The sequence below is a fragment of the Rhipicephalus microplus genome, chromosome 4 (genome assembly GCF_043290135.1).
Source record: "Rhipicephalus microplus isolate Deutch F79 chromosome 4, USDA_Rmic, whole genome shotgun sequence".
In the NCBI taxonomy this organism is placed as follows: Eukaryota; Metazoa; Arthropoda; class Arachnida; order Ixodida; family Ixodidae; genus Rhipicephalus; species Rhipicephalus microplus.
Genome location: NC_134703.1, coordinates 20,184,715 through 20,210,944, shown reverse-complemented (window position 1 = coordinate 20,210,944; position 26,230 = coordinate 20,184,715). Strand labels below are relative to the sequence as shown.

General features: G+C 42.7%; 1 protein-coding gene across 2 annotated transcripts; it reads left to right on the top strand.

Moving 5' to 3' along the window:
• The first annotated feature begins 365 nt into the window (after positions 1-365).
• Positions 366-26,177, top strand: U2af38 (U2 small nuclear riboprotein auxiliary factor 38). Of its 2 annotated transcripts, XM_037422469.2 has the most exons (9): positions 366-494; positions 877-964; positions 1,049-1,115; positions 8,980-9,059; positions 9,458-9,529; positions 18,605-18,738; positions 22,273-22,311; positions 25,173-25,268; positions 25,807-26,177. In XM_037422469.2, exons 1-9 carry the CDS (start codon positions 451-453, stop codon positions 25,946-25,948), a joined length of 762 nt encoding a protein of 253 aa, XP_037278366.2. In that variant the 5' UTR covers positions 366-450; the 3' UTR covers positions 25,949-26,177. The 2 variants fall into 2 exon arrangements, with proteins under 2 accessions (XP_037278366.2, XP_037278367.2); XM_037422470.2 differs by lacking the exon at positions 22,273-22,311.
• Positions 26,178-26,230: the final 53 nt, after the last annotated feature.

Sequence of the window (26,230 nt, the reverse complement as noted above, 5' to 3'; positions counted from 1 at the left end):
CCAGTGGAAAGTGAGAGTGTTGAGAGAGTTATGAATGAGCCACCACTCGTGTAGAATGTTATCGTATTTCAAATTCTCTTTCCCGTGATTTGTATCCTTTGCACAGCTACCGTGTCCGATTTTAACAATGAGAAGGGCTGAAAAAAGTGTCACTGAATGCTTTCATTCTATTACATAATAAAACATATAAAACCAACTATAAACGTTGAGGCTATCCGCTTGTTGCGTCTCTGCTAAAGTATCACAATGTGTACTAAATTTTTAAATATAAAAATAAAATTTTTATTTTGAGTTAAATATGCATTATTTTTTTACTGTTACCTTCAAGCAATGTCTTTGTTCAAGTAATATCTTAACATTTGTGGCGCCACCTTTATACAGCTGTCACTGCGCAACACAACAGGTAAGAACAGTCCTAAGTAGCCGAGTATCAAAAATTGCCAGTCCAAAATGGCGGAGTATCTGGCTTCGATTTTCGGCACAGAAAAAGACAAGTAAGTTTATAATTACCTGCATTTGCTTGCAATTATGGTGAACAAAATCTCACCTTTTTGAACGAGCTACCGCACCTAAGTTCAGGATTGGCGCAGCTGTTGTTATTTTTAGGGAATACGGACAAACAAATTGTCTACGTTTCAGCGGGATCCGCCGCTCTGGGGCTTTCATTGCGCCGCCACCCCTTGTGGTTGTATTTTATCTCTTCGGGGTTGGCTTTAATTCTGCGGAGTATCGTATGTTTAGTTTGTTTTATTTTATGTAGATACCATAGGTCGCGCTTTTATTCTGCTTACCGTGCTGTTCTCTTAAGGTGTCGCGTTTTGCAATGCGTATCGCAACCTTTTTGTCGTGAACCTGTTCGCCGTTTTCTCTCCGCAGAGTCAACTGCTCCTTCTACTTCAAGATTGGAGCCTGTCGACATGGCGACAGATGCTCGAGGATCCACAACAAACCTACGTTTAGTCAGGTGAATTGCCGGCACCGTCGCGAACTGGAGATAGCGCATCAGCGCAAGTATGTCCGGCTAATTTTCTTTCCTGTTTTTTTGCAGACTGTTCTACTGCAAAACCTCTACCACAATCCACAGAACTCGGCCCAGACAGCTGACGGATCGCATTGTAAGTTTTGTTTGCCCCCACGGTGTCATGTATTGTGGCCGTGCCTATGGTGCCGGCAGCCGCCATATTATACCGGAAAAAAGTTGCCGGCAGTTCTTCCCTATTGGCTGCCCATAGCCATGTGATTTTTTTGCCGCCCATTTCAGCTGTCGTGCCGGCGATACATGTGTCGGCAAAGTAGGGGCTGCGCGTGTAGTGCCGGCACCTGGAATAATACACCAGAAACCAGCGACTTATTAGCACCCTGCTGTATTTTTGACTTTTAAAAACCAGCGACTTATTAGCACCCTGCTGTATTTTTGACTTTTAAGGTGCCATTTAGCTAACTTTTCTCTCTGACATTTAGCAACACTGATCACCATTGTGAAGGATAACCAAGGACCTGATTCCTGAACGGGAGAGTCTATATTTGAACCTCAGCAGCTCACGTCATTTGTACTGCGATCGGCTTCAAATGGCACTGCAAATGGCTCAATCTTGTCTAGCAAGTTTGAGGTCACGTGACAAAAAAAAAGTGTTTTGTTTACATTATGGTTTGCTAGGACTATTCCAAGTTATCTTACATTTTTGTGGTCATCATCCACGCTGCATAGTTCATTAACTTGGCGGCTTGATTGACAGTTTGCTCCATTGCGTCGCGGCACCCGGTTTTCTTCTGCGTTTCACCAGTTCACATCGCGTCACAACTATGAAGAGTAATGATATTTGTCAGAGTTTAAAATCACAAAAGCAGATCAGATTAATAGGGACGTCTCAGTGGAGGGCTGCGGTAATTTCGACCACCTGGGGTTCATACTATGCGCCTAAATCTCAGCACACCGGTCTCAAACATATACCGCCTTGGATTCTGTCCCGCGACCATCAGATCACCTAGGCAAGAGACCAAAGAGCGCGTGTTCGTCTCACTGGCGAGTTGTGTGTTGCCATGCGTAATGTAGTACAGTACCGGTCACTGGTAAGCACATTTGTCTAAAACACCGAAAAGGCGTGCTTCGGACTGCACTGACGATGTTTTCTGATTGCCACTATTTTGAAATAACCAAAATTCTCGCATATGCAAAGCTGCCAAGGCTAAATGCTTAAGTGTGGGCTGTCAACAACTAGATATTGAAATTAATGGTGCCAGAGGGTGCCGGAGCATGCCATTATGACATTCTGGACAGGTTTATTGACCCCTGTAGCTGTGGACTACCCACTGGTTACTTCAAAAATTAGAAACGTCTACTGTGTAACGCCGTGAGGCAACCGAATAGCCATCGGGAAGACTCCGGGCTGTACACTTGTAGAATTTAGTAAATTCCTTTGATGTAAAGTGTATGGCGGTAACAGCCCTATCAACAAATGCCGGCAAACATGTTCCTAAGTATGTTTGCCGCCACACAACAGGGCGCCTACATGACCGGCCGTTCATATAGGCTCCCCATACACAACAAACTTGGCACTCCCCTCGACAAGACTCATTACTCTCATACCTACACGACACAGGACACGTACATGGTGCCACAGAGGGGTGACATCAATTACGCGAGCTCCCTTTGTCGGGCTCTTTAATCCGACAGGGCACGCAGCATGGAAGCGTAATGATAGCAACAAAGCGCCCCTTCCCAGCCTGTTGTCGTCTCTCCCATAGAGGAGTTTTCTAACCCCGTTTTTGCAGGCAGTTGGCCCATTTAAGCAGCAATTTCATTTAAGAGAGTTTCGTTTATAGGAGTTTACTGTAATGAAATCTGCTCATGTTATTCAGTGCAAAACATTGTGACAGACTGCCACCAAGAGCCTACAGATCATCATGCTATAGGGGGTGCGCATTGAACCTTGATTCGCGAGGTGGCAATAGCATCGTCGGGCAGCGACGCCATTTTGGCGGTCCGGCTGTTCGGGAGCGCAGTACCAGGCTGCGTTCTGTATGCGCTCTGTCTTTACTGTCTGCCCGTTGTAAGAAAAGTGTCGAATCTCTCTACTGTGCAAGTAGTGCTCCTTAGCTCACACAGAGCAGTGTCTTGTAAGCGGTGCGTATTTATGATGTGAAAATCCTTTGAACGAGTTTATTTGCATTTGCGGAAACGCGGCGTTTGCAGTGGTTGCATGCCAGAAGTGCTGAAAAGTCAGTGCCAGAAGGCCGCAGATGTAAAAGCACGGCGGAGGATGGAGTGGTTTAGTCGCAATAACCGCCGAGGCATCCTGCCCAGTCATCCCATGACCGCGTCTAGCGGATTCATCGGCGCTAGCACGCCAGAAAAAATGCGATTAGAAATAAAGCGGAAGTCGGCTTACCTTTCCGACAACAGCAATCGTGCTGTACAGCAGAATGTTAACGCCTGCAGTTAACAGCTGCGATTATTCGGCTACACAAAGCACGGTACGCAACGGTTGTTAAGAAGAAAAAAGCTACTGCAGCGATGGCTGCGATTCCTTTTATGCCATTACATCCTGTTACCGTGTTTACAGTATCAACACAACGCTCGCACGGCACCATAAACGGGATTACTAGTGGACGAGGGAAGTTACCTTTCCGTCTACCACTGTAATTGTGCTGTTGGGGAAAACCTTCACACCCGTCTGCTGCACCCATGCGCTCGTAAAATAGTTGCGACCCTCCATGGATTTGTAAATTTTTAGTTGATCACATGACACTAAATTTGTCATGTGAACAAGGTTATCCTCTTTATGTCCGTGAAGCCGACTCGTGGCAGCAGTTTAACATCGCGTTGGAGTTGAGCACCGCCCCGCCACGGTGGTCTACTGGCTAAGGTATTTGGCTGCTGACCTGTAGGTTGCGGTATTGGATCCCGGCCACGGCGGCTGCATTTCCGATGGAGACTGAAATGCTGTAGGCCAGTGTGCTTCGATTTGGGTGCACGTTGAAGAACCCCAGATGGTCGAAATTTTTGGAGCCCTCCACTACGGCGTCTTTCATAATTATATGGTACTTTTGGGACGTCAAACCCCATATATTAATCAATCAATCAAGTTCAGCGCTTGAAGTTCGAGTAGGTCTGTGTCGCCACACAGATGCACCTTCTCCAAGTAGCGTTATCGCACAGGTTTATCCGACTCGCTTGTGTATGCACTTAGATCCATTGCAGTCCACAGGTGCACCAGGGAAACGGAAAAAAAAAAAAAACAGATAGCTTCACAGTGTCACCACAGCCACCATAAACGCATCGAACCACAGAGACTGCCAAGATGGTGGCATTCTGGAACGACGCTAGTACACCTTGTGGATGATGTCAAGTGAATACCCCCTATACGAGGCAACAGTTTTTCTTGGCATTCAAAGCGAAAACTACTAAACCAAATCACACGCATTCTACTGCCAGTGAATGTAGTTCCACAACAGCGCCCGTATATTCAACATGAAATACAAAAGTGCCTCCTTTATTTTCTGTGTGGAGCGATTTGAGACAATACGCAGCACACACCAGTAAGACAGTTGTGTTTAATTTTGCAGCATTTTCGGATGCACGAAAAGGTCCCTCCTTTTTAAATATATCTTAAACACTAAGCAGCATCTGCGTCTACACGAAACACTGATAGTGTGCGCCTTGTCGGACTATTTCGTGTAGGGCTACATTTGCAGAAGCTTCACTTCTGTAGCTTTTTCTTCAATGCCAAGAAAATATGTGTCACTGAGTATCGAACACAAGCTGTTCCACATGACCTGGCTTCAAGCTTTGTCACCGTAATATTACAGTGTCTCCTTTGATCGCAGGAGACACTGTAATATAAGGCACTTCAGTATAGGCACCATAATGGTATAGGGATAAGCAGGCTTGGCAAAGCAACTTGGGCAATGCCTGGATAAAGTGCATCTCCGTGCCCTTCCCAGTATTTCAATAGACCATTCTTTCTTGGAACCTGGGGCTCATAGAAGTATTTTTGAAACCCCTGACTGTAAGGCCTAATTTTCATGCTACCAGTTCGATAGTCTCCCAGTCTATCTGGCTTTGGCTGCTGAAGCTACGATGTGCAGAAATGGCATAATCTTTTAAATAAACAGGCATTCAATTTTTTAACCAGGATGGATATTGGCGAAAGTTTATCGAAAGGCCAATGACAGTGTTAGATTTAGCCACCCCACCCTAACAAATACCCCTGTCACAGGGCAAATCTGATGTCATTTAAATGTTTGTAATGTCATTTGTCTGCTGTCACACGGGGAAAGTAATGTATGTCATTTGATAAAAATGACATTTTCGGTCGAATGAGTTCCTGAAACACATTAGCATTCGATTTCAGATTGAATGAGTAGTCGCAACGCCAGCGACATTTACAGAGATGGCTGTTAACTTATGTATACATAACTTCTATCATTTGTAAATGTCTTATTCCTTACTAGATCAACTTATTACTGCTTTGATAACATAATAGCATGCGTGAAAGTTTTTGAAAAAAAGCTACTCTCAACAACAGCGGCTGGACGCTGGCCATGTTTTATTTATGTTCTGATGTCGTTGTTGCCTGTATCGGGGATGTTGATCGTTCGATTGCATGTGTTGCGGTGGCCAAGGTTGTAACTACATGAAATTGCTGCCGCCGTCTCGTTTCTGGTACCGGGAAGTTAGTCTTGAACCCTGCTGCAGTTCACTGTACTCGCGCTCTGTTATATGGTTCGGTCATATCGTTGGCCATGTTGGTTTTCGAGTGTGTTGTGCAGCTATTGGAAGTTCTGTAAAATGGCCGCGTTTATATTGTAGGAGTACCTTTTACCCACAAAAATTTTTGTAGGTACACGCATGTTACATGCTAGTGTTAATGGATTTTTCTCTCAAAGCTTTGGCTGAGGAGGGCGAAGGTCATTGTCATCATTTCAAAATGAGATTTGTTTTCATCGTGTAATAGCACGCAAGCAAAATGACATTAGGTCCACTAAATGTCATTTATTATAAATAACATTAGATTTAAGTGTGACAGGGGTACAAGTTCCACCATTGGTGTTTGAGATATTCGTTTTGTCAAATTTTTCTTGACTTTGGATACCACCCATACAAAAATTTAATCGAAATATTCAATTAGGTATTATTAGATTCAAGTTTGAAACTCGAATATTTGCACACCCTCACAGTGCATATAACATCTGGGTGTGAATGTGAAGCCTTGGCTGTGAATGTGAAGCATAATTCAACTGCTGCCATTGTATTTTTTGGAAACTTGGTAGATGGTAGCTTGCGAATCAAACTGTGTGTGCTGTCTGGAGGTATGAAAGATGCCACAATAAAGACCATTACAATGTAATGATTCACTAAATGAACTGGTTGGGCCATGGTGGCTTAAAGGAGCACTGGCATCAAATTTACTCGTGTCAAGATTTTTCCGTCAATGCGTAGCTATCCCTAGTAGCCCTAGTAGAGATTCACGACCTATAACACAACTGAAGGACGAATAACTATCACTTTTATTGATTTATATCACTGGTATCTAGCACGATTCAAATCTGCTGGCAATCCAGCCATTTTTAGCGCTGGGAGCGCTACCAGTGGCGCTATCTCGCGGTCACTTCCAGACCTTACCACAGCTGACAACTTCTCCACAGAAAAGTTACGTCAGGCTCAGCTGCTCCGCAAACATTTTGTTTACCGGGCACACATATTCAGTCATGCCTTGTCACCTGCATTGCCATCGTCGTCATATAAAATCTCAACTAGGGTAGAATACAACAGTCTGGAGCTTGGAATTGTCGTGATTTGTGGCGTCTCAAATCGTTTTCGTTTCGATAGACCCTTTGCAGAATAGTGATTCCCAAATGGATGCTGCTGGAAGCAGCAATGAGGAGGTGCCCAAGGATACATGCTTCGGCCAGGCTCGCTCATGTCTAAATTAGCTATATCGATGTGTGTGTGGTGGGCACAGCATTCAGCTATACGCAAAGGGGTCAGTGGAATAACAGTATAGGGGAAGCGCACCAGCAAAGAAATAGAAAACGTTCCTTACTGCAAAGTTCTTTTTTGTACCTCCAGATGGCCCCGCCTATCAAGCCTTTCACGGTGGCATCGGCTGTGTGCGGACGCAAAGAAGTCTACAAATGAACTAAAAGTCACTATTAACCATACCTGCGTGTTAGTTGTTAGCGATGATGTCTGTCTATGCGCTACTCCACTTTGATAGCTTGTGGTTGTGTTGGCGTGCAACATACGGGTAGTGAAAAGACTCCCTAATTGCACTTTTTCTGCGTTTCGAACCAGTCAACTGCAATTCACAACGGTTCCCTGATGCGGTGACTGTTGAGCACTCGTTGAATCATGCCAATTTCTTTCGCTGATCTTTTTATGGGCAGCATCTTGGTAATTTAGCGAAATTATTCAAAGTGGTACAACGAAAATCAGACATGACGAGTGTGTTTTGAGGCTTTGACGCCTATTGGCACCAGGATATAAAATTCCAGGCCTGTGCGGTAGGCGCAGCACAGTCGCAGCGAAAGCTAGAAGAGCAGCCTTTCAGAGCCTTTTCAAAACACTCATTGAGTAACTACTGCAAGCACACTTGCTTGGTACCCACTAGGGCATTAATAATAAGCTTTTGGGTAGTAGGCTGGCATTCGCTATGCTAATTTTCGTCATTCTTCTGAGACGCGTGGTATCCGCTAAACACTTGCTAGGAATTTTGTGTCAGTTGTCCATGCAGTGGCTGACGACCAGGAAGTATGGCTGAAGCGAGTATGCGCCACAGTTAATAGGAAAACAAGGACAAGCTTTTGTAATGGGTTGGAGCATTGGACGGCGCACTCGTTATGCTAATCGCATTGTGCGACAACTGGTTGTTCTTCTGTTGTTGTAAAACGCCTTATCAGTCGTATTAACGCGATTGCTTTCCCGACATCAAGCCTGCCTAAGGCAAGCTTGACATCAAGTCACAAGCATCGAAGTTGCTCAGTGGTAGAATACTGGGCTGGCACCCAGCGGACCCGGGCTCGAGCCCCACTGTGCCATTGGTGCTAGGTCATGCCTGCCTAAGGCGAGTTTGACAACAGTTTGCAACAACCGGCGTAACTCAGTGGTAGAACATTGGGACCCAGCGGACTCAGGTTCAAGCCCCACTGTGTCATTGGTGCAAGGTTTTTTTTTTTGTTTTTTTTTTTCTCATTTCGCGCGATGTGGTTACGGACACCGGCGGTGGCGGACAACACGCAACTGCGCATTACCTGAGTTGTGATCTCATAACAGCTTTTGCTGTAAAACACTCAGATTGTAGACGTAATCGCTACTAGTGCACCGTCACTCGGGATGATATGCGTGGAATGCATTGCACCAAACACTTAGCACTAGTGTCTATGTTGCAGGGGCGCTCCATTTTTCGTACGCTGTTCTCCGTTGAAATAACATAACTACCATGCGACGGACGCGATTCGAATTTTGCCTAGAGGACTCACGCGCACCAAGCAATCGAATAAGGGCTCATTTCGATTTTGAAATTTGATATCAAGACTTCAATAGTTGTTGTACAGGGGTACAATTTCCATCCTTTGCCGTAGTGGCCATGCTATGATAGGTGAAATTAATGAACCACAGGTAGTCAAAATTTAATTGGGCTCGCTCACAACTGAAAATCCTAGAATCTGATTTTCCTTACAAAGGAAAGGAAATAAAAGGGTGGAGGAGTTATTTTAATTCCAAGCTTAGGACTCGGTAAACAGGATAAAAATTAGTTATTTTTCCATTCATGTACGAGTGATGAAGTAAAAGAAATCGCAAATAGACGAAAAAACTTGCTCGAGGGGGGATGTGTGTAATATAATGTGTGAATAATAATACCTTCAGTGCCTTCTATGCTTCCATAAATATGTGAGGTGGAAGATTATGAAATCATTTCACTAAATTTTGTGCAAGTAGAGTCTTGTATCTCACGACTATTTGCTCAATAATTCCAGTGGCCAACATGACTGAAGAGGAAATGCAGGAGCACTTTGACAACTTCTTTGAGGATGTCTTTGTTGAGCTAGAGGACAAGGTATGTCATATATTTTCATTTCATTTGGGTATTCTCGTTAATTTTATAAAATTGCTTGAGGATGAATATACAAAATTAGCGTAGTGTTAATGCACCCTTTGTGCGTGGGGCTTTCACTCAAGCCCGATTGTATGCATGAATAACCTATTGAATGTAGTTGCAAGCCCTGATCTGCTGTCAAGTCACAAGCCAAAGCATTAAGAAATAAAAAAGGAGGGAGGGGGGGAGTTCAAAACAAGAAGTAATAGCAGTGCACAGATGTGTGTAACAGAAGTGCAAATGCCATTGCCTAGTTTTTGCTCTGCATGTACATCATCATTGATTTAACTTTTTTTGGCACTGCTTGTTTATTAGCTGCCTGGCACTCTGACCTTGATGCCGTTTTTCTCTCATCACAGTATGGAGAGATTGAAGAGATGAACGTGTGTGATAACCTTGGTGACCATCTTGTCGGCAATGTTTATGTCAAGGTGAGTGAAGCTTGTTAACTGTGTCAAGTGCGGTGCACTCAAAACCTCTACTTCATACCCTCCATTTTGATGTATTACAGGAGATTCCCATTAAAACAAGCCTAAATAATGGAGAATTTCATAGGTGTGCCTCAGTGTCAAAAAACCATATTTATATTTGTAGACCAACATTTCAGGTGCCACCTATCAAGAACTGTGTCAATGAATCAAGACAATGTGAAGTTGTTCCAAGGCACTCATTATTTTATTACAACAAAAATGTCAATACATTAATTTGTTTGTTATAGTAATTAATAAAAATTAACTTTCTTGTGCTCGGTGTATCATAACACATTAAATATTCGCAATGTCCGCGGCCTATAAGTTGAGGGCAAAGTAAACTTACAGGGTGGCCGAAAGATAGCAAGTGAGTTGTAGGGCAAGCGTGCTGTAGAACTTGTGAAAAATGTAATCACGCCAGGCTTTTCATTACACAGCATCACATGCCACATTGAAATAGATTGCAATTATGTGCGAAATGAAGGGGATATCAATAGAAATTGGTAGGTAAAACAACCATCTATATGGGGGTGAAGGTGAAGAACCGTTTGCGAGCATGGAGTGCCTCGATTCTCCACGGCACTGACCTCCTTGTGTCTGCTGATGTCACGCCAGTTACCCGTGAATAAATGTTGTGATGGTACACATCATTTGCGTATCTACCATATAAACAGCGGCTTGAATCTTTTTCATGTATTGTGATGTGACCCAGCTCGCATACTTGGTGTCTTGAAAGGGGTCATGGGCAGTTTACAAAGAAGAAAGGGGTAGAAATGCATCATCCATGCCATACACAATGCTTTGTTTATCGCGAAAACAAATGGCTTCAAGCTGTAAAGTGATGAAGGAATTCCCTCATCTCTCGTGGTAATTTGAGGAGTTCCAAAGTTGTATGATTTAGACCATGTGAATAGAATGTTATGATTTTTTTTATTTATCATGATTATTCAGCCAGTGAAACAATTAAATCCTTCACCGTTACCGGCAGTTTTTTTAGGTAGTTTTTGAAGTCTTGCAAGAAAAGATACAAGTTTATTGGGCGAAGGGTTGGGCACTTGGGGGAAATTAGGAAGTACTCTGCAGTTACTAACATATAAAAGCATATCATGACAAAAATTTATTTATTTCTTCAACAATATTGCCAATCACATTCAAGATAATTGGAGGAGGAATGCATGTTAAGGCGTCGCATAAGAAGGTGATAAAAAAAGTGAGCAAAACAAAAATTGAATAATACACTGAAAACCAGTTAGAACAAGACCACCTCGAGACAGCTGCAATAAATATATAATAGCGTCCACAGATAGCCACAGCAGTTTGAACAGTAAAAATTAAGTATTTCGCACGACAATGCACATTTGCAGATACATACATATAAAAGACGAAACGGAGAAAGAGACCCATTCAGCCACAGTCAATGCATTTAAGGGGGCGCATAGGTCTTGAAAGTGAAAAAATAGCGAAAAAACAGATTTTTCAATTTTGTTGGTATTTCATTCAGGCCATCTTTCTGCACGTTTTTACAAAATTCTAGGCTTGTAGAATGTATAGTTTTGCAAAGAGAGAATATTTACTTCATTAACTATCTAGTTTCACTTGCAGGAAGTGCACTAACTGTCGATGCAGCGAGAAAGAGGGGGTCTTCAGTAGCCTTTCAGGCAGCTGCTAAGCGGAGGCAGAGGGGATCACATGGTCATTAGTTCCCATTTTTCTCAGAACACATTTTTGGGCTGTCTCCACTTTTCTGGGGGGTTGTTGTTACCCTTCTAATCACCCAATTCTAATAGGATTTTTTTTATCTGATAGCTAGGCTTCTAAAGAGTGCAAGACGCCTATAGTACAATGTTCCTTCTCTGTGTAAAATTTTGAAAATCTGGACGAACAATAGACAGCGAATTCATGTTTTACGTTTAGTGTTTTAACTTTTGTAACTCGGGATAAAATAAGTGTAGAAACAAGAAATTATGCTTCTTGCATTCATTGGGAATTCAGAAATATATAAATGTAACATTTAGCTTTCTTACTGTATTACATTTTTTGCCAGTCATCCCAGAAATGAAAAACAGAAAAGCTGGGTAATTTTTTTTTTTTGCATAAGGACACAAAAACTAGTTGCGTATTCATAATCAGCACATTAAATTACATATTACCTGTATGTTTATTGCTCTAGCAGCAATAGCAGTAGATGTTTCACACAAGGCCCGTGTGCCCCCTTAAGTACACTTAGTGTAGTATTAAAATATAATCTCGTATTCTCGTTAATATGTACAAAAAATAAATAAATGGCATTAAAAATATCAACACCTCGAACAACAGTAAAAAATTAGAATACTTTGCACAATATTTGGCATCTAAAGATACGTACACATCAGTAAAAAAAAGAAAGGTGCATTTGATGCATTTAAGTACATTAAAATAAGCACAGCATTACACTATACTTATGCATTTGCCTTTAGAGAAAAAAATTAAAAGAAAACGGCTGATATGCTGTTTGGAAAATGACACTGCACAGTAAAGTGTAATTTCTAAGAGGAAAACGACAACAGAATGGCTGCTGCATCTGTGTGGTAATCAGCGCTTTTTGCATTGATTCTGCAAAAGTGTTCATGGACTTGCAATTAGAGATCGTATTACATACCTGCCAACTCTTCCGAATTATCCAGAAGACTCCCGAATATCCATCTAATCTGCCGATTATATGGATGGTATCTGAAATCTCTCGAAAAGTGGCCGCCACAGCTGAGACGTCTTTCTTTTTTTTTTTAATCATGTGCGTACATCAGTTCTTCCTGCTGCGACAGTTGCGGTGCAGTTGAATATACTGTTCTGTCTCAACCATGTATATGCACAGAACAGTACATAGGGTTGTGGTTGGATATGCCATCCAGCATTTGTAAGTTAAATCTTTTTTAAAGAAAGTGTTCACCCAGAAAAACTAAATCAAGTGTCTGATGTAGACCCATTAGTGCACGTGGGTTCATCAACAACTTGACGTAGGTTAAAGTGCAGCACCAAGTTGTTGATTATTTCAGAATAGAATGACGGAAAAGTAGGAATTTCCAGTCTATATCTGGTAAGTTGGAGTCCCAAAGTAGGATGAGTTTGTTCATTTCCGATGGAGGCGGAAATGTTGTAGGCCCGTGTACTCAGATTTGGGTGCACGTTAAAGAACCCCAGGTGGTCTAAATTTCCGGAGCCCTCCACTACGGCGTCTCTCATAATCATATAGTGGTTTTGGGACGTTAAACCCCACATATCAATCAAGGATGAGTTTGTTGTTTGATGTGTGGCGTTGAAGGTAATTATGTAGTTTGTAGATGACGTCACCGTTCGCTGTAGGGCTACGATAGGCACAGCCGACAGTGTTGGTGTGCGAACCAGCATATAACCCACAAGTTACCGCTTTAAAGTAATAAATTTGAGACAGTGGTTTGAACAAAATCCGTTTGTCGATTATTAGGGCAGCGCCTCCACCTCGCGTTGGCCTGTATTTTCATACGATCCTGTAATTAGGTGGAATTAGCTGATTATCATTAATGATTTGTGTGAGCCAAGCCTCTTTGACTGCTACATACAAAGTCTGGCTCGAGATTGATTAGCAAGGACTCAAGGGTGTCTACTTTGGTCCACAAGGTTGTACGTAGGTGTTGAAATTAACAAAAGTTATGTCTAGCGTTGCTAAAATTCGGGCTTTAGTAGCCTTTGTTCGCTTCCCTGTTTTTTTCTTGTGTACCTAGTGGACGCAGAGGTGTGGCTGGTACTACATATTTCTTTTATTCATCCCAAAGAAACTGCCCGCCGTTGCTCTAGTTTGTCGTATGCGTCGAATACAAAACACATAAGATTCGACCAAGATGACTTTGTTACATCGTAAATGATTGTTGAATAGCGCTCAGAGCACGGAAATTGATCTTGAACATTTAAACTTAGCGTGCGTGCACGAGTTTTCTTTTTACACGTGTCCATTTCGTCTTTTCTTTTTCTCCCACCTCTGCTTCTTAGGACAGCATACCATCAACCGTATTGTAGCTGCGCAGGCTTGCCTGCAAATTACCACACATCCAATCATTATGCAGTTTACATTGGGATATTTCGCTAGGATGAATATGAAAATCCTTTAACTGAAAATCCTTTAACTGGTTTGTGTCTCGGGATGCGGTGCTCGTGTGTTGGGTATCGCCACTTGATTGTAAGAAAGGCTAACAAAAGCCCTCTGCCTGCATGGCACGAGGTGGCAGGTTCTGCACTAGCCACGTGAAAGTGCTGCAGCGTCTTTTGATCCTCCTTGAGGTATTTTTCTCTCTATCCAATGTGCGGCGCGACCGTCTACGGACAGTGTGAATAATTCCCAAAAAACATGACACACGTGCGGTAATGCGATAGCTGTGCCAGTTGCACCTACCTGCTCCACATCTACATTTCCACTATTCTGCGCCACAGTTTTGCCAAACAAGGTGAAATCATGTTTTGAAAATGAAAATAATTGTTCGAGGTCATTACACATAAACTTGCTTGTGTCCTCACATGCACACTCACTTCACGGTACAGTGGTTGAGATTACGCGTTAATTAAGGGAAACATGGGCGCCTATGCAGGGCGGGTCAGACTGCCGTTTTTTACCGTAAGTCGCCAGAGGAGCAAAATGTGTGCACCATGACCAACACAGCAGTGTTCAAAGACTACACGTGTGCAAGCAGTGGCGTTTCGAGAATTGAGTGCATGTGATTGGTGTGTGAATGCTCATTTCCTTAAATTTGCAAATGTTCACAGTTCAATTATGCATACTAAAGGCACTGCATGGGGGGCACAAAGTCTCCTATTAACTTCTCAGAGCTTCTCGTTCATGCACCGAATTTGATTTCATCTTTATGCGGGTTAATTGACGGTTGGCTCATGCATACACTATCGACAAGCCACGACTCAATCGTCAGGCGCGTTTCTTCATTCCTGTGCCGGTGCAATAGTAGTAGCGCATGCTTGAGCCAACTGTCGAATAACTTGCATAAAAATGAAATCAAATGTCTTAACAGTTTAGACCATGATAAGTTTGCCTATTGCGTGGGCATACACAGATAAGTTTTCGTGTCTACTTTCTTTTCTGCTATTGTCGGCACTTTCAGTTGTTATAGTAGGTCAGGTAGAACAGTTGCGTCACTGTGCGCCGTCCTGTGCCAAACCACCCTTGTTGCACAAAACTCGTTTATCAGCACCGCACTGTGCTGCAGCGTGCAATACCCGTCAAGGCCCGTGCTGGTAAATGTGGCTAAAACATAGTGTTCTCTGTTTCATAGAAATATATATAGTAGTTTCGGCTTCGTCAAGGCTATGATCGCTCAAGCAGCAGCTGTAAATTTTAATTCGAAGGGCGTGGTCACCATTGCTGTCCCGCGTGCTGTGTGTTGTGCTTTCATCGCTAAAAGACTGCGAAAAGAGCATCTCTCCCTGGCACAGCGGTATTCTCTTACACCAGCGTTGTGTAGAGTTGCACAATATAGGATGCAAAAGTGTTAGCTGCCAGCTTTACTTTGTATAACATTACAATTTGTTCCTATCACAATTATTGCTTCACCCTTGCGGTGAAACTGATTTTTTTTTTCATATAACTTGATCTTGATGGGAGAATTCACCAACGAAGAAAAGTATGAGGGTAGTGGTGCTCAAAAGAAGTTGGGTTGGTGTGGGGTTCCCGGAACAGTCCAGCGAAGGCAGGTTCAGGGAACACCTACCAGGCGCACAGGACTGCTCATCGAGCATGCACATATTCTTGTTCATTTTGCCGCTGTGTTCTGTTATATGGTGCTTATCGACTCTGCTGTTGACGCTTGTGCGTTCAGGTTTGAAAAATTGGCAGCTGTGCATAGCCATAAGAATTGTAGGTTTGCCGCAAGGGCAAAAAGGCTATCTGGCTGGCAGGTAACCCTTCTGGATTTGATCTTGCATAACTCTACAATACGCTGGTGTAAGAGAATACAGCCACTCCAAGGACAGTAACACTTTTAGCACAGTTTTCTCGCGATGAGAGTGCAGCACGTAAGAGTGTATGCGAGCCGCCCGCTTATGGCTGCCGAGCTAGCGTGAGCCCCGGTGAACGTGGCCGTGCCCTCAGAAATAAAGTTCGCAATAGCTACTTGACCCCCCTCTTCACCTCGCATCTTCTCATGCTCGTTCAAGACGGGTGGGTTGTTTCTTCTCTGCTTCAATGACAGTCCTCTTGAGCGAGTCGTGTTATTGCATGCGCTCTTGGGGCGACAGTTACGGGTCGACTCGCATGATCTCTGCTTCAGCAAGGTTCATCAGTGACGATTTCGCGCTTTTACCCCTGGGCAGAACATGGGATGCGCAGATGCATATTATCAGTGGTCATTATACAGGATATGACGATGACAGCAAAAACTCATCGAGTGTGTCCATATAATTGCAATCACAATAATAAGTCTATCGAACACTTTAGCTTAAGGGGACAACAAAGAGAAACAATAACTTGGTTTCAATTGACCAACTGTATTCTGAGAAGTCTAATGCAATATGTTTCATTATCATAAGTTTATTATTAGCTGAGAAAATCGAGGTTGAAGTTTCATATTTAGATTTAGCTGCAAAATCTCCGCGCGTGGTGTAAGAAACTTCAAAATGTATTTTCGGTATTTTCATGTCATTGGCTTGATGACATTTTCTGAAACTTCGTATGCTAAGTCTATGGCACCCTCCCGATGTACTTCATTATTGTCGATTGGAAGCTACGTAGCTCCCGGTAGACGCCTTCAAAATTTCTTACGTCATGTTGTTTGGTGCGGGAATGTCAAGGTGGCGTCACCATGCACATTTTCTTTTCGCACGTTTTCTCGCTTACCAAGCATCGTGTCGCGGTAAGAGAGGGGTGTTTTCGGGATTGTGAAATGGTACTTTACCAATGCGTGAAAAATTGTTTTGCGCGTTAGTGTTGCTTTACAAGTGCTATGTAATGGGGCTGCATTTGTTCTGGACGTTCTTTACTGCTCTAAACTTGCTCGAAAAGACGTTTACGGCTGTTCCAAGCCTGCTCGAAAATGTCTTTCTGGATGCTTCAAGCCTGCTTAAAAAGGCCCTTTTACCTGCTCCCAAATTCATGTAGCCTGTTCCACGCTTGGTAGGCATTTGTGAGTTCCCGACTTCTTTGTGTGCAGGTTTGCACACAGTTTTTTTTTTAGAACCTTTACATCTGTCATAATCATTCTTGGGTAGCACTCTATTGCTGGGAGGAGAAAAAAATATATATGTTGGCCTTCACACTATCAGAAGTACTAAAAACATGATGTCTAATACCCCTGTCGCACGTAGCAACTTAAGTGCACTTTCAGAGTGCACTTAGCTGCGAGTGTCATTTGCGCGCTCTCACACAAGCAAGTTTAATGTCACTCGCTGCAAAGTACGCTTGCCAATAAGTGTGTTCCCCAACCTCACTTCACTTTGACGGCTGCGGTGATGTGTGTAGCCTCGGTACCAGTGGCTTGTACAGAAAGACGCTGTTGCCTAAAGCAGTGCTCATACTATATTTAAACCATTGTTTTTGTTATGATAGATATTGTTATGTATAAAACAAGTCATAAAATACAATAACCTTGCTACTTACACCGTCGGGCTGTTTGCGGCCACGTCTGCTAGGGCCATGTGGCAGCACATGCACAGCAATGGCTGCGTTCGTCACATTGTTTACTTCAACGTACACTTGCACAAAAATAACAAGTATACGTTGTGCTACAAATCCGTCAATCGCCACAGCCATCATTTCCAAAGTACACTTCGCTTTGTCGTGTAGCAGCGAGCCGCTAAAATGACACTTCGTGAGCGTAAGTACACTCGCTCAAAGTGAACTTCAGTTGCCACGTGTAACAGGGGTTTAAGCTTAAGCAGTGTCCAAAAAAGGATTTTGAGAAAAATGCATTTTAAAGGTGTGAAAGCTCATCTATGTTGAAAGAATATTTTTTTAATATGCTTTTTTGCATCATGAGAGATTGGCAGTTATGGTTATTTTGAGCATGTGGCTTTACTAAACCCCTCGTGTGAAATGCAATCCCGGCCGCGGCAGCTGCATTTCTGATGGAGGCGGAAATGTTCTAGGCCCGTGTGCTCAGATTTGGGTGCACATTAAAGAACCCCAGGTGGTCGAAATTTCCGGAGCCCTCTACTACGGCGCCTCTCATAATCATATGGTGGTTTTGGGACGTTAAACCCCACCTATCAATCAATCATGTGAAATGCAATGGCAAGCAACGAGGTGACAATTTCCAGGGGACTCTAGACAGTGAGCACATTTATGTTTTCTTAGTACCCACCGCGGTGCTTTTTCAAAACAATTAACTTGCTTTGAGGGTAATTACGATCTTCAGTTTTTTTGTGTGTGTGAAAATATAGAACGCAAACTTGTGAAAGCAAATGAAAATTAAGTCATATGTAATTTTGGCGAAAAAATGGTGTTTCTTGAATCGCATTTCTCGTCGAAGGAGCTATTGGTGTACACTGTCGTCCTTTATGAAAGGAAACACGCGAACGCATGGCCTGTGCTCTGCGGTGGCTGCTTACAGCACCATCAACCAACAGCAAAAGGAAACACATTCGCTTTCAGCGTCATCTGTTGCCAAAAAAATAATGGGTTATGGCCGGTATACAAGCGCTGCTAGATTGCACTCTCTCTCTGCTCACGCCTGCAGTGCGTAGTCCACTGCCAACATATCAAACGTTCGCGACCACGGCGCAAGCTGCAGTAATCGCCCGATATCACTCACCGCGCGAGCGATCAGGGAACGTAATCTAGCAGCGCTTGTCTACCGGCCATAACTCATTATTTTGCTTGGCCATAGATGACGCGAAAAGCGAACCTGCTTTCTTCACTTGTCGGTTGATGGTGCTGTAAGCAGCCGCCACAGAGCACAGGCCACGTGTTTGCATGTTCCCTTTCATAAAGAACGACAGTGTACATGTGTGATTTCAATAGCCAATAGCAACCTTCAAGATTGATCATTGTACAACTATCAGTGAGCGTTTATCTTGTTTGTGCAGTTTCGCAGGGAAGAAGATGCTGAGAAGGCTGTGGCAGATCTGAACAATCGGTGGTTTGCTGGTCACCCAATCTATTCAGAGCTGTCACCAGTCACTGACTTTCGTGAGGCCTGCTGTCGCCAGTACGAGATGGGGTGAGTGACCTGTGACATCCCGAAACTATGTGTAGTAAACTGCTAGAAATGCACACATTATACACATTTCTACAGTAATCATTTAAACTGGGCTACACATCATTTTGTTTCAAGCTTTGTCTTTACTTGGCGAAAGTTTACCTTTTTTTTTGTTCTTTACAAAACATTTTAGTTTCCATGGACAATGAAAAACCGTGGTTGAATGAAGTTTAACCAGTAAAGCCAGCATTGAGTGTTGCTGCTGCAAACTGTAAGAAATCTTTGATGCAAACGATAATTGCAGGAAAAATAAACTTTGCCATGAAAGCTTAGCCTTTTTTGAGAAAAAAACTATCGTACTGCAATTTGCTAGTTAAATATCATAAATGACCATCAATTTGAATGTGCACGCTAATCTAAGATTAAATATCCACACCTACAGAGAAAGCATTTCTATATTAATTTAGCCCCGCCGCGGTGGTCTAGTGGCTAAGGTACTCGGCTGCTGACCCGCAGGGCGCGGGTTCGAATCCCGGCTGCGGCGGCTGCATTTCCGATGGAGGCGGAAATGTTGTAGGCCCGTGTGCTCAGATTTGGGTGCACGTTAAAGAACCCCAGGTGGTCTAAATTTCCGGAGCCCTCCACTACGGCGTCTCTCATAATCATATAGTGGTTTTGGGACGTTAAACGCCACATATCCATCAATCTATATTAATTTATTTACTTATCATCTTTATTATATACTTCTATTAATGAAAGGTAATGCACACTAGGGGACATGGCAACTTACTCATTTTAATAGACCTTTGATTGCAGCTGTGCTCAGCATATGCAGTCTGTTATATGGTGCATTCGAGCAGCTCGTCTAGGTCATTATTAAGTTAAACCGTACTCTCCTTATGGTGTAAATGTTGCTCAAGTTGGTTTTTGGTTGCATTTGGTCACATTTCTGACAGTACATTAGCGTGTACAAAATGAGGCTGTGACAAAAATTGCCTTAAATATATTCACTGTCAATCTGCGTCTTCGTATAACTGAAGCAAAAGGCGTGCTCTGCATGAAAGACGCTCATTCAAATTTTATGGGTAAGCGTATTTCAGACATTTTTACTCTGGCCATTACACTTTTTCACAAAGGGGCATGTTGTGTGCTCAGCCCTATATAATAGTATATACCATTTACCAGTTTTTAGTGACACCTACCTGCCCATATGGCTCCAGGATCACTGCCAGCTTTTGTTAACTTTCAGTAGCTGTAGTTCCTCACAATTTATTTGTAGTAGGTACATGCTACTTTAGGAGTAAAGGAGTGTCTTCAGGTAAGTAGCTAAGGTTCTAAGACTTTTGTGAAAAGAATAATTCTCTGTATAAAACAAGCTTGTGATGCAGGAACTTTCTTGGTTTTAGATACAGTGTTCATGTATTTCTAGATATCAATTAGCTTCGGCAGAGGAGATTAAACTTGCTGTTTTGGTGTTTCTTTGAGGCATCCCTCCAGTTTCCGTGGCCGGTGACTTCCCGCACGCCGGATGCGTAAATAAATGTTGTTTCTCTCTCTCTCCAGTTTCTCCATCTCTGATGGTCTGTCCGACACATCTTCACAAATTTTATGAGTTTGTTTTCTTTGTATAATATTTCCGACTGAGGAAATGACTGTTGCCTAGTTTTCTTCCAATTGCGTCTCTCGTAATCATATGGTGGTTTTGGAACGTTAAACCCCACATATCAATCAGTTTTCTTCAAATTGGTTTTTGCGCACACCAACATAATTGCCGTGTGGTGGAAAGTTGTGTACTAGGGGAAAAGTGTGATAACCAGCTTGTCTGTAAATTTCAGTTGAAGTATTTGTTAGGTACAAAGTTTTTCTGTTTTTGAGGGAGTCCAGTTATTTCCTGATACTGTCACACATTCGAGTGGTCCTTTTCCAATTGACGTAAAAGTATTTGTTGAAGCTCGGAGCATTATGTTGGCAAAAGGACAGTTAAACGCGTGAATCATCCTCACCTTATCTATATGTCATTTTGTTTTGTTATCCTGCTTGATGTGCTCTGGTGGTCCTGTGCTTTCGGAAGTTTTATTCACTAGGTGGTTGTATTTCCTACTATTTGCCATGTTGACGTATGAACGCTAGGCCACCAACTCGGATGAGGTGTAATGCAGGACACAGGAAGAGTGGGAGAAGGTGTCACCTGTTGGTTCTTTTGGTGCGTCATTATCTGATAGCAGGGTTTGCGAGTGCAAGCTGTTTTCAATAGTTTGCCTGGCTAATATTGTCCGTTTTTTTTTTTTTTTTTTTACACGAGGTACTTAGCATTTCACCTACCTCGCATAAAAATGAGCATTTGCACGCTTTTTTCTCGTATGTGTGGCTTCAGGCAGGTGTGAATAGGTGTAATTTTGTTCAGTCACAAGTATATTCCAATTATTGTAGGAATCGATTACCTTATGAGATAAAACACACAAGAGTGATCACTTCATCATTTCAGCTGCCATTTCCTACTGCAAGAATATTGCACACTTGTGTAAAGACCGTCATATTCTGAACATGTCTAATGGATGTTGGGCAGCATTGCGGCGCAGCCTCGCAATATTCTGGCAGTTTTACTCTACGTGGCTAATGCATTCATGGTTGTTTAGGCTCCACCAGCATGGTTTCTCTGTTCGTGCGTCCTGAAGAAAATGAGGCAGACCGCAGAACATCACTTGTCACAGAAATTGAGATGCTAGAGGAAAGGGGAGATTGGCGAGCTTGTTATGTGTGGCGTAGTGACTATGTGCTTCTATTCAGCATGTGCTTCAGAAACTGCTACAGTAGATGGTGTGCAGCTCTCAGGAGGAGGGCACAGTTGATACAGGCATGAGCATTTTTGGAAGAGCTTTGCTGGGACTATTAAGGTGTCTCTAGGATAGAGCTCTCACAATAACTTTCAGATATAGAGCACTTTAGTGATTGTGCGATGGTCTGTCTCTGTGTGTGTACTAGTCACTATGGAAACATTGTGGCTTCCAGCATTAGTGGCTTAGTCACAGATGGCAATGCATTTGTTAGTTAATGTTTTGTGCACCTTTTAGAAGTTCACTTGCTTCAGGGATGGCTGATGCACCCTATGGATTTGAAGGAAAGTTAGTATCTTCAGTTGTGGCAAGAACTTTTCACATTGTCGTACTATAGAAAAGCACCTAGAATAACAATGTCGAGGTGTTATATATCTATACTTATCACCCAGATTAACTGTGGGTACTAGCACGAAAATGCATTTATGAAGCCAATATGATAGGTGAAGGCTTCAAGTACGATTTGTAGATTTTCTGACCAGCCCCAGTTGTGGCTTGATCACTGACAGCCATTTCTCTTTCTCTCAGACAATACTAGGTTCATTTCATTTAGTGACGCATTCCATGCCTTTGTCCCCTGTCATTTAAGCATTGGAAGTGAGTTTCTTCAATATACACTTGCGATAAGTTAACTGTCACGGAAGCCATTAGATGGCAGTGGTGGTAGCCTGCTGCCCCAATTCAAAACTCTGAGGAGTAACTCTGTGCTCTATCTTTTTAGCTTGAAAGCAAAGACTTGGCGCTCCACGGCAGCTACTGAGTAAGTGGTATTTCCTTGGGTGGGTGCGTCAAGTTGTTGCGGCAGTTGTACCCGTGGCCAGCTTTCAACTCTTCATGTACGGTACAGATTTTTTTTTAAATATACATATATATATAATTGAAGGTTTGCACCTTTGCCTGCTAGGTCTTGCCAGAAACTCCTTGCGGTTGCTAAGAAAAGCTGGCTTGAATGTTGAAGTTATGGCTGCCCTCGCTTGTCTTTCTCCCGCAGCATTTTGTTCCAGCTTTCATTGTTTTTTTACCCAGGTGAAAGAGCACTGGAATCCCCCTAGGTGCCTACTAGTAAAAGCACATCAGTTTCGTTTCAGCTTTGGAGTGCCGCATGAGACTCTTAATCTTTTTTTTAGCACACTAATAGCAGTCATCGGTATGCCGCCATTTCTGACGTCGTATCTTCCATTTCAGTCTCGTCTTGAGGTCACCTAAAATTCTAGCTGGTCAACAGTTCGAACTTTTTCCCGGTACGCTTCCCTTCCCTCCCGCATTCAGCTTTGTTTTTCAGCTCCAGCTGGGACACCGAAGTTGCTGGTTTGCTTTTCAGCTTCTGGATCTTCTTTTTCAGCTCCGTGGTTTTTATCTCCTTGCATTCAAGATTTTTTAACTCAGCGATAGCCAAAGAACAAGGCCATTTCATTACCTATCCGTTGTTGAGCTCATGATATTTGTTCCATCTTTCACATATAACTGTGTCTGTAAACAGTATGACACTATTCGACACAGCTAAATATGTAAAACCACTGTATAAATTTCTGGATTTGATGTATGTAGCAGTGCTGTAGTAAACCAATACCAAGTTACGTAATTAACTGCTGAATTAATCCATGCACCAAAGGACTGCATTTTATAGTACCCTTGTTGTAAAAGCATGTGTTAACTTCAGTGTGTTTTACTATTTTCTGAAGTGTACAAGTCGTGCAAAATGTGCTTTGTGTCTTGTGGTATAAATATGAGACAGGTTCGAAAAAAGGCTCATGGCATGCCTTTGGTGCTACCAAATGTAAGGGCCTGAAAATTGCCAATTTTCGTTCTATACAATCTATCAAGCTGTCTGACATCAACATATCCATGCAAGCAAGCAAGCAAGCAATGTCACATCGACATATTCTCTCTCCCTCTTTTTTCAGAAATGCCACACTTTCACCGAATTTGTTTCTCAGCAATGGCTTTTAGCGTGTATTGCTTTTTGGTGCTGTTTCTTTCCATGTGACAATTATGGCATTTTTCTGCTGCAAATTGAAGCTTCTTTGGCAAGGTTCAAAGCTTGTCTGATGAGTTAGTAACTACACTTAATTGCTGTACTACTGCCTAGACTGTTGACAAAATTTGGTATGATGTTATATATTACCAGGGATGATTGTTACAAAGTGTCTGAACAATGTGAATAATATTGTAAAAGGGCTTCATGATAATGTTTGAATACGTGCACCAAATATTTAGTACACTAGAGACTATAAAATTTTGCCAATGAGGCTGTTTGCTTGTTTCTGTACGTCTGTGAAGACATTATCCTTTTTTGTTTATTAGGATTCGCCACTCGTCTTGGTGGCTATTACCTGGACATTGTTTTTAGTGGCAATTAAGTAGTGTGCCTTGTGGGCATTGTGAGCACCACCAGGCTGTTGTTTTATAGTACCAGACACTGTTCAAGCCATCATCCTGGGTGTTTCATGGCCCTGTTATGTACATATGCACTTTGTTCAGTTTAGTACAGGAAGCTTTGGAAAGTTGTGTTTGTGACACCTTGAAATCTCTGAACGTGCATCGGCTGCATGTCTATACTCTACAGCACACTAGAAATGCCCATGTGTGCAGTTTTCTCTATTTCTTGTTGCACTTTTCATGCTGTGTGGTTCCATGTGTACTTTTCTAAGCAACTGCAAGGGTGTTTCATCTGCAATAATAGTGGTGGTCAGGATTTTACTCGCTGCTTATTTTGTTTAAAATTTTTGTCTGTCTGAGAAGCAGCCCTAATAAAGACATTGTATGTGTATACTATTAGCATGTTATTGCACATTAAAGCCAGCACTTTTCATTTTGAAAAAAAGAAAGTTAAAGCAGTGATGGCATAATTTAATATTACAAGTTTGTAATTGTTAACACAGTTTGTAGCCATAGCTGTTTGAATTTCCAGAAATCTGTTCTATTGTGCAAGTGCTGATATTCATTGTGCACCTTTGGCATACTTTTGCTGAACTTGTATAAATTAATTGTGTGGGGGCTGCAAGTAAACACATTATTTTTTAGGGTTACTTTAATTACGTAGAGAACACTAATGCTCAAAGTGATACATAGGCTGCCACTTTGACTTATTGTGTTGGTAATTTGTTTGTATATTCTGCATGTTGTACAAACATTGTGCACTGTGGATTGCAGAGTAACAAATTACAATTAGTGCTACTTGTCAACACGAGGCGTTGTGTCATTTTCAAGGCATATGGCACCACAGATTCTGTAAATTCTTTGTTCTAAGAGAATCTCAATATCTGTATATTTTGCCTGGCCCATTTTTCTAGTCAGTTATTGGGCACCATGTCCTGTTGTTAACTATATATTATTCTTCCATGCAGATAAGTTTCAACATTGGAAGTTCAGCACTTTCTACTTAAGTTTCGAGGACCTTGCATGAAAGTAAAGGCACATTTAGTCTGAGGGAATTTCCACAGACCAGCCTGCAATGCTTGGGTTTCATGCGATTCGACAGTGGTGACACGATTCCACAGTGGTGGCCCGAGTAGTGAAGTGGTGGCATGCGCAGCATTTTTGGTGTCAGTGGCTAGCTTGTGCGGGGTTGGGGGGGATGTGCATTTTCATCCGGTGCTGCCTTCTTTTCTATATATCTAGGGAGTGCACTCGCAGCGGCTTTTGCAACTTCATGCACCTCAAGCCCATCTCAAGAGAGCTGCGCAGGGAACTGTACGGCCGCAAGCGCCGCAGGAGGTCAGTGAACAATCCCATTCTTGTACTGCCATAACATAGTAATATAATACAGAAATTACAAAATAGCAGAGGGTAACAAGTGGCCCAGGAATGCGATAAGGAACAACTAAAGCAAGGGTGCTCGTTCTTTCTCACACGGTTGCACTATTGATCATCCTTGACGTTAGTGTGCCAACGAGCCCAATTACTCCCCAACAACCCTGGTAACAAATTCCTACCTTGCTAATGCATGGGCCATCAAGTTTGAATGTACTCATTTACTTAGTTTTGCTTCACTACACTGTGCTTTGTAGTTTCAGCTAGAATGTGTGCTATATAAACACTTAAGGATAACATTATTCTTGCCGGGAACATTGATAGAAGTTGCAGAGTGCAATTAGTTGATAGTACTCAGTCAGCAGTCTTCATTACATTTATGCCTGTTTTTACCTTGGACTGGTCGTCTAAAATGGATTGGTACATAATTGTGCAGCAGCTGTGAGGAGCATCCTAATACGTCTGTTTAGCTACGGTTTACTCAAAATTGCGTGGCATGCAGGTCTCGGTCGGGGTCACGGAGTCCAAAGGGACCACGGCGCCGCAGTCGAAGCCGTGAGCGCAGGCGTCGCAGCCGCAGCCGTGAGCGCAGGTCCCGCTCCCGAGACAAGAAGGACCGAGAGGAGCGTGCTGGCCGCTTTTGAAACTCCACACGTGTCCTTTGATAGGACATATGTGTGTTCCCTTCCCTTTTCCTGCTTCCTGTTTCCTTCCCTTTTCCTGCTTTGTACTTTCATGCACATTTTTGTCGTGACAACCTTTCCTTTCTCCCTTTCATTTCACCTAGCAGTCTGGCTATCATTGATGTACTTTCTCAACTCTTCCTTCCCCGTCGGAGCGAACTGGAATAAAACATGCTGTCAAGGTCAATAATTTTAGCCTTGTTGCTTGTACATTTACTGCATCATTTTACATGGCTGTTATAG

Excerpts from the sequence above, each read along its gene's own strand:
- U2af38 (XM_037422469.2), top strand. The coding sequence starts at position 451 with ATGGCGGAGTATCTGGCTTCGATTTTCGGCACAGAAAAAGACAA. Across the intron at positions 18,739-22,272 it reads TGTCGCCAGTACGAGATGGG|CTTGAAAGCAAAGACTTGGC; the intron begins GTGAGTGACCTG and ends CTATCTTTTTAG. Across the intron at positions 25,269-25,806 it reads GGCCGCAAGCGCCGCAGGAG|GTCTCGGTCGGGGTCACGGA; the intron begins GTCAGTGAACAA and ends CGTGGCATGCAG.